Consider the following 15,384-nt stretch of genomic DNA (forward strand, 5'->3'; position numbering starts at 1 on the left):
GTTATTAGTGCAATCAATCAGAATCATAAGAGAATTTAGGTTGATGGTGCTATGTGTTTTTTTTATTTTTTGATATTCAAAAGCCCGTAGTCAACTTACAACTCAATCTCCCCATAAAACATAATGATTGATTTGCATTAATATCTAGCGCTGTCAATCACATTCAAACGTTCATTTGCATTAATTATTTTTCTACGGTTTTGCATCAGATTTTAGATCTCTCGCATTTACAAATAATTAGAATAAAAAACAACTTAGACTTTTAATATTAAATTCTGCAATTATTATGTCGAGTTTTCTGGAGTTAATTTGCCACTAATTTTTGTTTCTTAATTTAATATTTAACAATGGTTGAACACAATTTAACTAGCTTTCCTCTTAAAATTTTATTTCTTTCTTTGTAATTTGGTTTAAATTTAGAGTTAAAATTAGAATAATTTTTTTGAATTCTCGTTGGTAATTATGATTAGAAGTTAGAACATTGAAATTATAAATTAAAGTATTATTTTTTATCTAGTATCCAATTAGCTATTTTAACCCAATTCATTATTTTTTGTCCCTTCCTAATGAAAATTCACATCCGTCCCTGCATACAGCTCTTTTTTGGATAAAAAAATATACATACATTATCATGTTTGAGAATTCTATTTATTCTATTTTTATTATATTTTCTTTAAATTTTATCCAAGTTTAAACATCAGTTGTAATTAAATATTTGTATATTTGTATAAGTGCTACCCAAATATTATTTTAGTGCTAACAAGAGTGTGTGTGTGGTGTGTGTCATTTCAGCTAATATAACACTAACTTCAAAATCTATTGAATCGGTTTCAAACGGTGAATCGAAACCGTTCAAACCGATCTACTTCATTAGTTGTGTGTTTATATGCAAAATTTATAATTTTTTGAATTTATTTAGTATCAAGTCAAACGGTCAAATGTGAGAGTTTTTAAGATAATTTTAATGCATTCATTTTTCAATATTTTTGACCGCTAAACTTGATACTAAAATGACTCAAAAAAATAATTATTTTGCATGTAAATGCATCACTCATAAAATATAGATCGGTTTGAACAATTTAAATTAGTCATTTGAAGTCTATTCACTGAGTTTTGGAGTTGATGCCATATGACACTAATATCATACTAGCTGAACTCTACATACATACATATATATATACATACATACATACATATATACCTAACAAATACACACACATATATATACACAAATATATACCCACACACATACATACGTACATACATAAATGCATACCTATATATATACAATTTGTATGATGTTCATATTTAACATAATAAATTCATATAACATTCACGCTTGATAGATATACATTTGTACAATATTTCCGCTTGGCATAACAAACTTATGCATACAATTAGTTCTTGGCTAAATAAAATTAATGTAGAGTTTACATTCGATAGAATAAGCGCGAATCCCGTATAAATTTATTATCTTTTAAGTTTAAACCATGTATGAACCCACTAAACTTTGGACATAACTTGTATACATTTGTACATAATTTATACTTTATGTTCAGTTTCATTTGTACTTGTTGTATATTTGTTAAATAAAGTTTTGGCATATTACAAATATTATACCTTCAAGTCATCATATGCCACCTAAAACACGTCACAGAAGACCTCTATTGATTGGAAGGCAGACTTTCGATGAGAAAACGCAGAGTGAGAAAATTCTTTCTCAATTAGAAAATATCTAAAAAATTCTCTCTAGAAGAACAAGTTGACGTCCTTGGTAAGAACTATCATTTTTGTAGTAATTATCTTTTTCTTTAAAAGCCTTTATTTTTAAATAAGTTGGAATAAGTTAGAAATAAAATCCAACCGGAATCAGAAACACAAAGACTTTTCAGAAGGTCACCCATTCTAGTACTACTCATGTCCAAGTCCACTTCGTGAGGGTTTCATTTCCATAAAAGGTTGTTTGTTTACCACTGGCTCGTCAAGCCTATCACGAATCCTCTTCTTTTTTCCTAGCTTGAGACAGGCTATGTAAAAACTACACAGACGGATTTCATTTTTGTATTAATTATATGTAATTTAAATCTATTTATATTTTGTACATAAATATTCATCAAATAATTTATTGTTTATAACACACTAATTACAATCCGACTACATCAATGATATTTAATGATGAATATTTAATTAAGTCCTAGTTGAATCACATAGAAATAAATAAAGTATAAACTAAGAGTGGAATGATTTCTGGAATTTATTAATTATTAATTTGCGATACTCAGTCAGTCGGCCTCGTGTGATTTCCGTGAAAATTCATACGTAATTGATTTGCACGAATTTTAAAGTTGTCAGCGTAAATTTTCAAATGAATCAAACGGTTCTAAAAAGGAATATTGAACCAAACTGCTCTGATTCCTTTGTTAAATTGACCAAATGTAGTGACTTCCCAGGAAGTTACCATTCAATCATTGATTTATTAATTCTTAGGCGGCGATTTTCTATGCAGCACTCAATCACTCATTACCCGGAATTTTGTGTTGAAAAAGGGAAAAATTAAATGATTAAGGATAAATAAACTTGTTTTCTGTCATGAGGTCAGAAAAAGAAAGGGTATATATAACTTGTTCAAGGAAACTTGCTGTCGCCTGTGATCAAAAAAAAAAAACTTGCTGTCGCGTTCGTATCCGAATCCTCTGTTATCATCCAATTGCAAACGTACCCAATTCGAGATGTAAGTAGGTCAATTTCCAATTTTAATTCTATAACACGGAAAAAATAACAGAGTATAACGATTTATCTCGTTAACGAGTCTCAGAGTCACCAACTGTTCACACTAGTTCCAAGTCCCCCAATCCATATTCTCTTCGGTAACAGAATATATGTTTTTGCATCTAAACTGTTCAATATGATTTAATATTCGTGCTAGATCAGATCGAACGGTAAAAATCTAATGACAAATATTTTATTACCGTAGGGGAGATGAATTGATCCCTAGTCCGCGTCGCGAGCCTCCCCACTCTTGTTTCCTGAGGGCGTATCCTCTGCATTAACTCAGAAAGGAATCTTTTGAGTTAATGAATACTAACCGTCTGATTTTAAACGGAGCCAATCCGGCTCCTCCTTATGATATAGGGGGCCTTTAATATTAGTGCAGATTTAGTCTACACGAATCTTAAAACATATCGGATGGTGAAGATTCATTAACTCAAAAGATTCCCTTTTGAGTTAATGCAGAGGATACGTATTGTCGTTTCCTTGCAATTAATGCTTTTCATCTCCCTCACTCCTCACCTTTGCCAAAACCCTCCCTCGCTTGCTTTCCGCGTACAAACTCGAAAGATTTAGTGATAAAGATACAACACATTTCATAGTTCACACACATCTTATTATCTCTATAGAAAGAGAGAAAGAGCTTGCTTCCACCGATCGGTATTGCCACCTCGCCGCCACCATTCGTTCATGCGTACAAGCCATACACAGTGTCAACCTTGCTTCCCTCTCTTTCTCTCCGTGTTCTCTTACAGACCTAAAACTGTATTAAGATTTTAAGCTTCTGGTATAGAAAAAGCGCCGAACTTTCCACTTTGGGGAATTAATTATAGCTTCTACACTTGGTTCCTTTATCCCAAAGTTTGGATCTGCAACCAACTTTTTTTATGAAATCTATCCTTCAATTCATGATAACTACTATCTAGAGTTTGATTCAAGATTTAGATATACTCCAAAAATACATTTTCCTTTTCCTTTTCTCCCTAAAATCCTAGCAAAAAGAAAACTACAAAAACCATCAAAATTTCATCTGAGAATATAACCCATATATATACCCAAATTCCTTTCTCTGACAGGCCCACAAGTCAATTTCTCACCTTTATTTCTAATTATCGAGCCGCCTTGATCCCACATTCCTATTCTGGTTATTTTCCAGTTTGACAGTTCAACACACAAAAATTGACACAAAAAGACAGAATACCTACTGCTGAAATCCCTGAAATTCCGTTCCATCACTTGAAATTCAACCAAAATTCTCTCAATTGACAGATTTTCTAATCTACGGCCCGAATTATTACTGTTTGATATACCTTTGACATCCTCTCTTAATGGGTGCACAGCCAAGCAAGCGCCCGAGCACACCCGACTCGGCCGCCACAACCTCTGGCCAGACAGGTAATGGTACAGGGACCCAATACACAGCCGAACTAAGCTCGTACGAGGCAGCGTGCCGGCAGGACCCTGAGCTGATGTTGTTTGATACAGCTCTCCAGGAGCGCACGAACCGTGCAATCTCCACCTTGGCAGGAGGGGTGGAGGTGCGGGCCCTCTCATTTGGGTCGCTGCGTGAAGTGACAGGTTGCCTTCTGGACATGAACCAAGAGGTGGTTCGAGTAATACTAGAGTGTAAAAAGGATATATGGAAAAGCCCGGAGCTGTTTTCACTAGTGGAAGAGTACTTTGATTGTAGCTTGCATACACTTGATTTCTGCACAGTGCTTGAGAAGTGCCTGAAACGAGCACGCGATTCTCAGCTCTTTCTCCACGTGTCACTTCAGAGGTTTGATGAGGAGGATCAAGAGGAAGGGGAGGGGGAGGAGCAGGATTCAGGTAATAGCAAGAGGAACAAGTATACTAGAACATTAGAGGAACTGAGGCACTTTCGAAATTCCAAGGACCCTTTCACCGAAGAATTTTACCAGGTACAATTTTTTATTTTTGTTATTTTTTGTGTTCTATTTGTCATAGTCTGACCCATGGATTAGGAGTTTTAGATAGATCAATGTAAACATAGACATAATTTTTACCAAAAAGGCACTAATTTGGTCTCAGTTGAGCCTTAAATCGTGCAAGCAAGCCTCTAGTTAGATTAAACAATGCAATTGCTCCCCTATTATGCAATTTTGTTTCAATACACAAATTTAAAAAATTACCCTTTCTTGGTTAAATAAAGATGGAAAAAGGAATTCAATTTGCACAAATTTAGCTCATTCATCCAGCTTGTTATCCTTTACTCCTTAAATTATAGTCTATCTTGAGAAGTGGGGAAACCAAATTGAAAAAAATAGAAGAAGTGTCAGAACAGAAGTTGAGTTATAGTGAGAAAATCATAAAAAAAATTCAAGTTAATAGATATTAAGCAAAGATTGATAAATCATTACCCTGTTTCAACAGGATCTAACCGAATAGTATGATAATATAAAACTATCTGGTTGTTGGAAAAATCAAACAGTGCTTCAGTAAGCCAAATTATTTTTCAGGCTCTAATGTATTTCGCAAAAATCATTTTGACACCTACATAATCCAAGTGATCAAATCATCCTGTAACACTTGGAAAAGAATCACTTCTTTCCTGTGAAGTATCCGAATAACCGATCATATTTAAATTATTTAAGGCAATTCTTGTTCCTCGATCCTAATATGTTAACTAACTCAACTAGTAGAATTTAGCATGTTAAATAATACATGAGGTATGGTGAAATAGAATCAAAGTAACTCAGTAATTGAGAATTTTTTCAAAAGAATAGAGCTGATGACATATAAAACCAAAAAAATAAAAAATAAAAGAAATAACATGGAATAACAAGCTTCAATCTTAATTACGGTGATTATTTTTTCTTCAAGTCTTTGCCTTTTTATTTTTTGCCTCTTGTTCTGCATTTTCAAAAGGTGGCGAGCAATTTAGTTTTGATATTATACGATCTCTTGTGTGGGCAAGGATATTGTATCGCCATTTCAATTGAAATAATGTTCTTACATAAAAATAAAGTATTCCTAATACATTTAGGCAATGACATTACTTTTCTAATAACATAATTTACATTATGTACCAAGTCATCCCTGTCTTTGAGTTTATTTAGTGACCTAATCAATATTGCAAACAGTGTTCGGGTCACAAACCGATCCTGTTTGGACACAATTAATTTCTTTGGCCAAATTAGAACTAACAGATATATTTGATATATGTCGATTGCAAAATAGGTATTCCAATCTGTTTATAAACAGCAAGTGTCGATGCTCCAAAAGCTCAAACAGAGAAAACTGAAGCTGGACAAGAAATTGAAATCCATAAAGGCATGGCGCAAGCTGTCGAGCATCATCTTTGCCACTACTCTCGCGGCGGTAATAATCTGCTCAGTGGTGGCGGCAGCAATTGCGGCCCCACCAGTGGCTGCTGCGCTGGCTGCTGCCACGTCTATACCAGTGGGGTCTATGGGGAAGTGGATCGACTCACTGTTTAAGGGATACCAAGATGCTCTAAGAATGCAAAAGGAGGTCATAAGCTCAATGCAGGTGGGGTCTTACATCGCCATAAAGGATCTCGATAGCATAAAGGTACTTGTGGACAAATTGGAGATTGAAATCGGGGGGTTGTTGGAGATTATAGAGTTTGCAACAATGGGTGACGAGGAGGTGAGGGTGAAATTTGCAGTGGAGGAGATAAAGAAAAAAGTTGAAGTCTTTATGAAGAGTGTTGAGGATTTAGCAGAGCAGGCCGATCGCTGTAGTAGGGAGATCAGTCGTGCCAGAACCGTCGTCCTTCAGAGGATTATTAGACAGCCCAATTGAACTCGTCACTGATCTCATCAGAGGGTTATCAGATTATACCCAGTTTGACCATCACTCGACTGTCTTCATCCGAGACGAATAAAAACATGTGCTCATTATGAAACCCTGGAATTTTAAATCCATTCTAGTGCTGATGATGGCATTGTCAAAATTTATTATCTCATTTACCAGTCAGAATTATTTCTATAGTTATTTACTGTTAGGTTTCATTCGATTTATTTTAAAAAAATTATTCAGTGTGTTGTTGAGAGGAATAATGTGTTTACTCCGTGTATTATTTATCTTTATTAAAAGTTGCACTTGATGTGGAGAAGTAGAACTATTTTGATGTGGCGGTGCAAATTGTATTTTGCTATGCAGCTGATGTCAAAATTAGTCATTTCAATCAATGGCTTCTGATGCAAATCTGTTGCTGGATGAAGCTGTACCCGGTTGATTAGCAATCTCAATTTGTGTTTCAACAAACGTGTCTGATCACGTTTGGTCACATTTAACTATTTTGTTGTAATTTAAGTTAGTTTATTCAAACGTCACCATTCGATCAAGATTTAACCGTCTTCATCACGTGTGGATTGCATGACCAAGTGTTGTGAAGTGTCGTCATCATACCAGTTCACATATCGTGCTGTGACCATACCGGTTTGTATACTGTGTCGTGCTGTGACCATACCGGTTTGTATACTGTGTTGTGCTAATTTTTCGAAGAATTGTCATGGTACCATGACCAAGACACATGTAACGTGCATGCAGTGCCATGACATATACAGAATTCGTACAAATTAGATTGCACTAATATCAAAGATCTCCTTATGTTTTAGACGGAAACCGGATGAACTCTGTTTATAATCGGATGGCGGATAGGATGCTCTTTTGAGTTAATGCAGAGGATGCGGACTCGACATATATATATACATCCTTGCGAAGTCTATTTCAGGCCAGGCATGCTATATTGCTATACACTTTCCAAGACCTGGAATCATTAAAAGAGCCCAATTACGGGTCCACGCAACTTTTCTTTACTTTCTTTCCTTTTCCTTTTCTTTTCCTTTTTGTTTTCTCCGCATCATGCGCAGTTATACTAATTAAGATGTGATCAAACTTAATATGAGATCATAGAAACGATTGCTATGACGCGCCTGGACAGAAATATAAAAAGCATGTTTATTTATGTAGAATTTAATATGAATTGACGCATGCAGTGATAAACTGATAGGTATATTTATAGTTGAGAGACATTTCCCGCTGTGTCTGTGGAACTAGTAATGGCATTAAATGCAAGGATCAGGATGCGTGAACCACATTTAATGCTTCATCCGCTTGGTGCGGAACTGCGGATTGTGCTGCCCAAGTCTTTCAATGCGTCTCAGTTTGGTACCACGTGGCACTGTCTCAGGCTCTATACTTTTTATCATCGTCGATTGGAAACTTCGCCATTACATTCTCTATTTAAAAGAAACGGTGCAGGAAATTCTTGCTCTCAGAGTCACTGCGGGGTGGACCCGGTTACTGTTAAAGGATTTAGGGTTAAAGTGGTTTTAAATTTAGAATTATATGGAGACCCACTCTGTAGTGAGTCTGGGAGCAGGAATTTCCTGCCCCCAGAGGGGCAGATGATTCGGTTCCTTATTTAAAAACTAATAAAAATAGCTATAGAAAGCTCAATTAGAACATTTGATATAGACTTATAGTGTTGGCAACAACCACTTGATTTAAAAATTCTGAACTAGTTGAAACTTGAAAGTATTAATTTTGATCTTGAGTTACATTTTTATATGAAAATCATAATTTGAAATTTAAAAATAGAAATATGAATCCGTAACGTCAATTCATCTGTAATATACATATTATCATAATCTCATTTTATTTAAAAAAAAAAATTTAAGTGCGATGTAACTGATTCAGTACAAGATTCTAAATAACGTGCTATAGCATTTTTGGATCATAAAAACTATAGCGCACTATTATGCACTATATAGACACAACACTATTTTTTTTAAACCATTGCAGTATAACATAAATGTTATCTAAAAGTTTGCTCAGTGTCCTATCGACCTATCCTCTCAGTTTTTGTTGTTATATTACAAGAACCGAATCTCCTGCCCCCGGAATCACTGCGGGGTGGGATCAATTACTGTTAAAGGGTTTAATTACTGTTTTTAAATTTGGGCCCACTCGCAGTGACTCTGGAGGCAGGAATTTTCTGCCCCTGAGGACAGACGATTCGGTTCCTATATTACATGAGAATTCAGATCCAGTCATATACTGATCGCAGAATGAGATTCAGAACAATTTATTTTAATGCGACACGACTCTCCAAAACTCTCAGTGCATGTAAGGCAGACTTTAAAAAAAAAAAAAAAAAAAAGGTTCCGGCTGAGATTAGGAACCGAAATTTTTATTCATATCCTCAGAAAAAATTAAATTCCAATTTTTTCTTCGATTTTTTAAGATTTTGAAAAATATCCTTACCGTTGGCAATAACAGCGGTGTGGTATTTTGAAACTTATCAAACAAGATAAAAAATCTGATTGGAACATACATGGTTACTTTTTTAAATTTGTAAGTATTTTTTTTGCGCTGAGAGAATGATCCGAATTTTTTTTGTATTGACGCTTCATCGATATTTTTTGTAATGAAACATCAATGCATCGCTATTGAGATTAACCGAGTATATAACACTGGCATGTCATCGATTTTTACAGTCAAACATCGATGCACTTGTGCTGGGATTAAACAGAATATAAAACATCGACGTGTCATCGATAATTTTGTAATAAAATATTCATACATTGTTTCCAAATTTTAAATGATCATAACCTTCGATAGGAAATTCTGATTTGAACTTTTGACGACAATTTAGAAAGCTCTTGAAGAAGCGGAGGGCTTAGTGTTCGAGGCATAGCCTAGCCTCAGTACGCCGAAAAATATCAAAATTGAAAAAAAAAAAAAAAAAAAGACATTGTTTTGGATCTTAAAACTTCAGTTGAAGTTGTTTCTAATTTTACGGTCGTTCATCGGGAAATTTTATTTTACAATAATAAATATTCTAAAATTGAATATCAATTTACAATAGGTCAATAGGAGCATCATTTACTTTCCTTTTTTTTGCTTAAACTAATACAATATTTCTATTTTGTTCTGTAACTTAGTTAGGGTTATATATTATGAGATTAATATTCATCATTAAAATAATAATAATAATAGTTTTTAAATAATTTTATTTTTCAATTAATCCTCCATCTAAATATTAGTTGTTTGATTAATTCTCTAACGATAGAAGTCATAGAGTACCGCTAGCATTACTAACGGTAGAAGCAAGGCAGATATTTTTCGAATTTTGAAAAATCAAAAGCAAAGTTAGAATAATTTTTTGTAGGATATGATTAAAAATTTCGGAATTAGGAATATTCTTCCATTGTACAACAATTAGATAAAAAAATGGGATTGGTTCATAGGAGTCCGCATCGTCTGCATTAATTTAAAAGAGCAATTTTTTAGTTAATGTATTTCCATCGTCTCATTTTTAAACGGGTTTTTAATATTGATGTGGATCTAATTTGTACGGATTTTAAAAGAAATCGAATGTTCCATATGTATTAACACAAGAGATTTTTTTTTAGTTAATTTAGAGTAGGGGTGTCAACAAGCTGGCTCGGTCCGAACTAGATCCTGGCTCAACTTGTTAATTATAGACCGAGCTACAGTTGAGCAAGCTGGACCCAAGGCGTCTGAGCTAAAACCTCAGTTTGAACTCGTGACAAGCCAGTCTAAAAAATAAAATAAATTCTACAAACTTTTTGAATCGAGTTAGACAGTATAAAATACATACAAATTCATATAAATTCACAAATTGATACCTAGCCGAGCTAGCGAGCAAACTTAGCCCTTGCTGAAACTCGTTAATTTTGAACCGAGCTAGTAACTAGCTAACTCGTTAATAACTCGGTCCAATAACGAACGAGTTATTAGCCAGCGAGTCATGTGCAAATAATGATCAAGCCACAAGCTAAGAAGCTTTTTTTTGCCACCCCTAATGCGGATTGCGGAGTATACGAATTCGGTCAATAGGTTGTAGTGTTGTACAACCGGAAACCTATAATCGTACGTGATTGGTGTCATGGTGTGGCATCATGAGCTTGTTTGTTCTTTTTCCAATCCCAGCTCCTAAATTTGCGCTACAAATTCATTCATGCGTGATTATATGCTTCTCTATCCTTTTGCTTTAAAATAAAAGTTTTATTCCTCTCCTCAAAACTAATTTTATTCCTCTCCTCAAAATTTTGATCATATGCACATGCACCACAAATTTTTTGTCAAATTACGGCCCGGCAAAAATATTCCTATTTATTGTTCTTTTGGAACTAGAAAAAGTTGTAATTAGTTTCTTAGATTCTGGCTCAATTCATTATTAATGATTTCGAGATTGATTCAGCTCGGTTCGTTTTTTTAAATCGCTGTGAGAAGGAGATGTTTTTTTAAAAAAAAAATCACTTTCTTTCTGTGTGTTCATGATAAGAGAATGAAATTCGTTATGAAAAAAAAAAAAATTAATCCGTAGTCTATATGCGTCTCACAACATCAAATTGACGAAAATCTTTATTTTACACGCACACGCTGCTAACAGCATGAAAGAGCCAACTCATCTCAGTTTGTAAAATATTGTAAGAAACTAAATTTGTATATGGGTTTTTTTTTATTGTCTTAAATACTATACTTTTCAAATTTAAAACAGTAACCAATCATATTTCAAATTAACTAAATTTTGATGTGTGTTCTGTGTAGATATATATATTTTTTAAATAAAGACGGAAATCAAATATTCCAGGTATAGATATTCAAAGAAAAAAAATTATGTCGAATTTTAAAATAAAAATTTTCAATTTTTATCTAAATTATTAAAAATTATCTAAATTATTAAAAATTATCTAATTTTTACATTTTAATTTAAATAATATTTTATAAAATATCAAAGAAACGTATAAAATGAGATGGCATTATGTTCAGCAATAGAAAAAACACATAATTTGGATCTTAGTCAGGAGTGTAACGAGACTCTCAAATTATGGAAATTAATCATATAAAATTTTCTTATTAAGAATGAAAGTCAATTATATTATCCATCAATCCATACTATTTTACTCTAAATTATATAAAAAATGATACATATATACACAATTGATCTCATTTGTTGTAGCCTTGTAGGTTAATAATGTCACTATCGCATAATCTAAATATCATGTACCCAGTATTAATCTTTCATTAATCAACGGTCGACATTCTTTATTAGTGGCGGGAAACTAAAACACAGTCAGGTCACTTAAGTCTTCTATGACAGTATAAATATAGATCTTTCGTATTGCCCGTCAAATAATGTTACGATGAACCCGCAACATATGTTGTTTCCACGCTAGTGGCCGCAGAGAACTCAAGCGTAGTGCCTGCGAAGAAAAGAAAAGGTCGGTCTGTCGTATTATCGAGACAAGACCTTTGTCCGTACAGTGTGGACCACAAACGGCGTTACGAGTAACGGAGGTATACTAAAGGGATCGCTAATAACATTTGCCCTCCAAATGATCATAAAATTTCAAAATTCAAATAGTTAAAAAGGTCATGACACAAAGTCCATGGTTTCATAGATGCTCATTTGGCCACCTCAATTCATATCCTTGTTTCAGTTCTAGGTACATATAGGGCTCCAAACTAATTGCACCGAATCGAACTTAACCCAGTTCAAGTTCGAGTTCGAATCAATTTTGAATTGAATTGATTTAAAATTGAAATAGGATTTCAAACTGAAAAAAAGGGTTTGAATTTGATTCAGTGCGATTCAAATCAGTTTTAAACTGAACTGGTTTGAAATTGAAGCAGGATTTAGAACTAAAAAAAAAAGTTTCGAACCGAGCCATACTCAGTTTGAGTTCGAGTCAAACCAATTTTGAATCTAACTGAATTTGATTCGTTTAGAATCAATTTTTTTTTCCAAATCAAATTCAATCGAATCACGAACTAGGAGCTTTCTGCGCATCCCTAGGCACACATGCCTTGACAAAACCTTTTCCGAAGACCTATTATGTATTGCAGGTAGGGCTGCAAACGAACCGAACCAAATCGAATCTACCCTAGTTCGAATTCGAATTCGAAATAATTTCGAATCAAACCCAGTTCGAAATTGAAATCAATTTCAAACCTAAAAGGCCAGTTCGAATTTGATTCGGTATAATTCGAACTAGTTCGATTTGATTCGAAATTAGTTCGAAATTTCTGATGCTGACTGCTGCTCAATCAGATCTGCAATCCTTCTGGCCTCGAAACTACCAGAAGACCACATCCACCAAGAGAGGAATCGAAACTTGTCCTTCTAGGTCGTGCAAAATCATCACAGCAAGTTCGTGATTTGGATTATTTGGCTGAAATATTGCAATCAAGAGAGAAGGCGAAGAAGAAGAGGGGTTTGGAAAGGAAGAGATATTGTGCTTCGACTAGGGAAAGAGCTCCAAACCTTCGCTGTATGCACCAGCGCTTTGATCGGAGAGAGAAAAAAGTCGATTGGGAAAGAGCGAAAGTCGGCGTTTAGGTTAAGCGAGAGAGAGATGGAGAAAGAATACTGGCGACGTAAATTAATTGGACGGTCAATATTAGTCGGAGTTTCGAACCTTTATAAATTCACGAACCTATCGAACCGAATCTGCCCAGATTCGAATTCGAAATTGAATTAATTTCGAATCGAACTGGTTTGAATTAATTTCGAACCGAATTAATTTCGAACCGAATTATTTTCGAATCGAATTTTTTTCGAACTTTTTCGAATCAAACTCGAATCGAATCACGAATCTCGAATTTTTTGTGCACCCCTAATTGCAGGGGTTTCTAAATTTAAACCAAGAAATTTAAATTTAAATTCCTGAGATGGTTGACACTTGACAATCAATAACTTACCTTTATAAAATTAACTAATATTTTTAAAAATTTTGATGCCTTGAGTTGAAAATTAAATGGTCACACGTGCACTTAAAAAAATGGTCAGACTCTAATTATTGTTCATAAAAACAATTAGATGGTCAGAAAAAAAAATGTCTTCTTATTAACAGTCCAATGAGGGTTATAAAGAAAAGTGGTTATGGATTAGTAAGAATATCATTAAATTGGATAATCTTGATTTGTATAGCAAATTTGACAAAGATGGCACAGATTCAGTAGCATCAATATACAAATATATCAACAGAGAAAGGAAAATAATAGAGAAGAATCTAATTCACGGTCATGACTCGTGAGAAAATAACTGAGTCTGATTTAATATTTTTGGTCATACTTTTGCAACGGCTGGGAAAGAAGAATGAAAAAGTTTCTCATTCTGATACCATTTAAATAGATCATCACTAAAATAATATTACTTCAATATTACTTCAGTTAATCCGAAATCTGATCTATTCTCGTAGGGCCCGTTCGACAAACCATTGAAATAGTGAAATCTGGAAGAGCATGGGTAAACGCGCTAAATTTATCTCTTGAAAAAAATAAAAAACTAATTCCTCTGTTCCACATTTTTCATGAAATAGGGAATTGATTCACAAAAGAATAGATGAGGGACCGAAATGCAAAAAGCAGGAGGTTGACTATAAAAGTTCAAACTCAATTCCACTATTCTTAATTCTTTAATTCTACTCACTTCTTCTCTTATTCGACAGAAATAGAACATTTTTTTCACTCTATTCTTCTATTCTACTCTTGCCTAATGGGACCATCCAAACTACAATTATTTGCTTGTTATAATATAACTACTAATCAGGAGTAGGATTAAAAATAAAATGCTCTATTATTTTTATGCTCCAATCATATCACACAAAATTCTCTATTTATCTTCACTTTAGAATCTAAATAGTGGATTTAAACTGTTCAATATAATCTTTGTATTAAAATAATCTTGAACATTAAATTTTATATATTAGAAAGAAGTTTTTTTAGATAGATACAATATCACTATTTTTTAAAAGATTTATGATCATAAAAAATAGTAATTTGGTATCTTTAAAAAAAATTTAGTTAAAATTTGATTTTTTTTTTAACAGTTTGAATCGATTGTTTAAAATTTAAAAACGAAAATAGAAAAAACTACTTATAATGGAAACACGAAAACAATAGAAATTTTAACCTGCTTAATAATTATTAATTAGACATGAGCTAAATCTGACTTGAAGATTACATTAATTGCATCTGATAAAAAAATGACAATGGTCAAATTATGCACGACAAGATCTGTAACCGTCTCCCTCCGAAACGGTCCTCTGGGGGTATACTCGTCATTTTGATAACTTTTCTTTTTCGTTGCTTCGGACCATCTGCCACGTGTCGTCCTCCTATTAGCTCTCCCAGTTTCATCGGGATTCAGCGCATAGCTCCAGAATAAAAGGTCAAAAGGGTCTTCTCTCTTCCCTCCTGGCCTCCTGTACTGTATGTAACGCTTTAATAATTCTTATTGAACAAGAAACCCGATTTTCCACTCAAAAAAAAAAAAAACCCCGATTTTCCACTTCAGTTCTGTACGGTACCTTACCGTGTAAAATGTGATCTTTATCGTCTGTTTTAACCTTGCTCGAATCTCAAAGAGAACCCCTCTTAATCCAAAATTATATTGACTTGACTGGGAGTTACTCTACACGGTAAGGTACCGCAATAATACTTTGAATTATACTCCAGCAAAGCAGCAATATGAATTCGTATCCTCTGAGATATCTCAAATTTTGCGTGACTTTTTGAAAAATCTAAACCGTTTAATTACTTATGCACGAATCTCAAAGCTCAAATAATACTAGCCCCTGTGCTATCCCC

The 15,384-nt window shown here is 33.8% G+C and overlaps 1 protein-coding gene across 1 annotated transcript; it reads left to right on the plus strand.

The window, feature by feature from the left end:
- The first annotated feature begins 3,300 nt into the window (after positions 1-3,300).
- On the plus strand, positions 3,301-6,877 carry LOC144572630 (UPF0496 protein 1-like). Its single transcript, XM_078322281.1, has 2 exons — positions 3,301-4,691; positions 5,971-6,877. Exons 1-2 carry the CDS (start codon positions 4,098-4,100, stop codon positions 6,556-6,558), a joined length of 1,182 nt encoding a protein of 393 aa, XP_078178407.1. The 5' UTR covers positions 3,301-4,097; the 3' UTR covers positions 6,559-6,877.
- The last annotated feature ends 8,507 nt before the right edge of the window (positions 6,878-15,384 follow it).

This window comes from Carex rostrata, chromosome 2 (genome assembly GCF_964058835.1).
Source record: "Carex rostrata chromosome 2, lpCarRost1.2, whole genome shotgun sequence".
NCBI classification, from domain to species: Eukaryota; Viridiplantae; Streptophyta; class Magnoliopsida; order Poales; family Cyperaceae; genus Carex; species Carex rostrata.

Coding starts and splice junctions, on each gene's coding strand:
- LOC144572630 (XM_078322281.1), top strand. CDS start 4,098: ATGGGTGCACAGCCAAGCAAGCGCCCGAGCACACCCGACTCGGCCGCC. Junction 4,692..5,970: donor TCACCGAAGAATTTTACCAG/GTACAATTTTTT, acceptor ATTGCAAAATAG/GTATTCCAATCTGTTTATAA.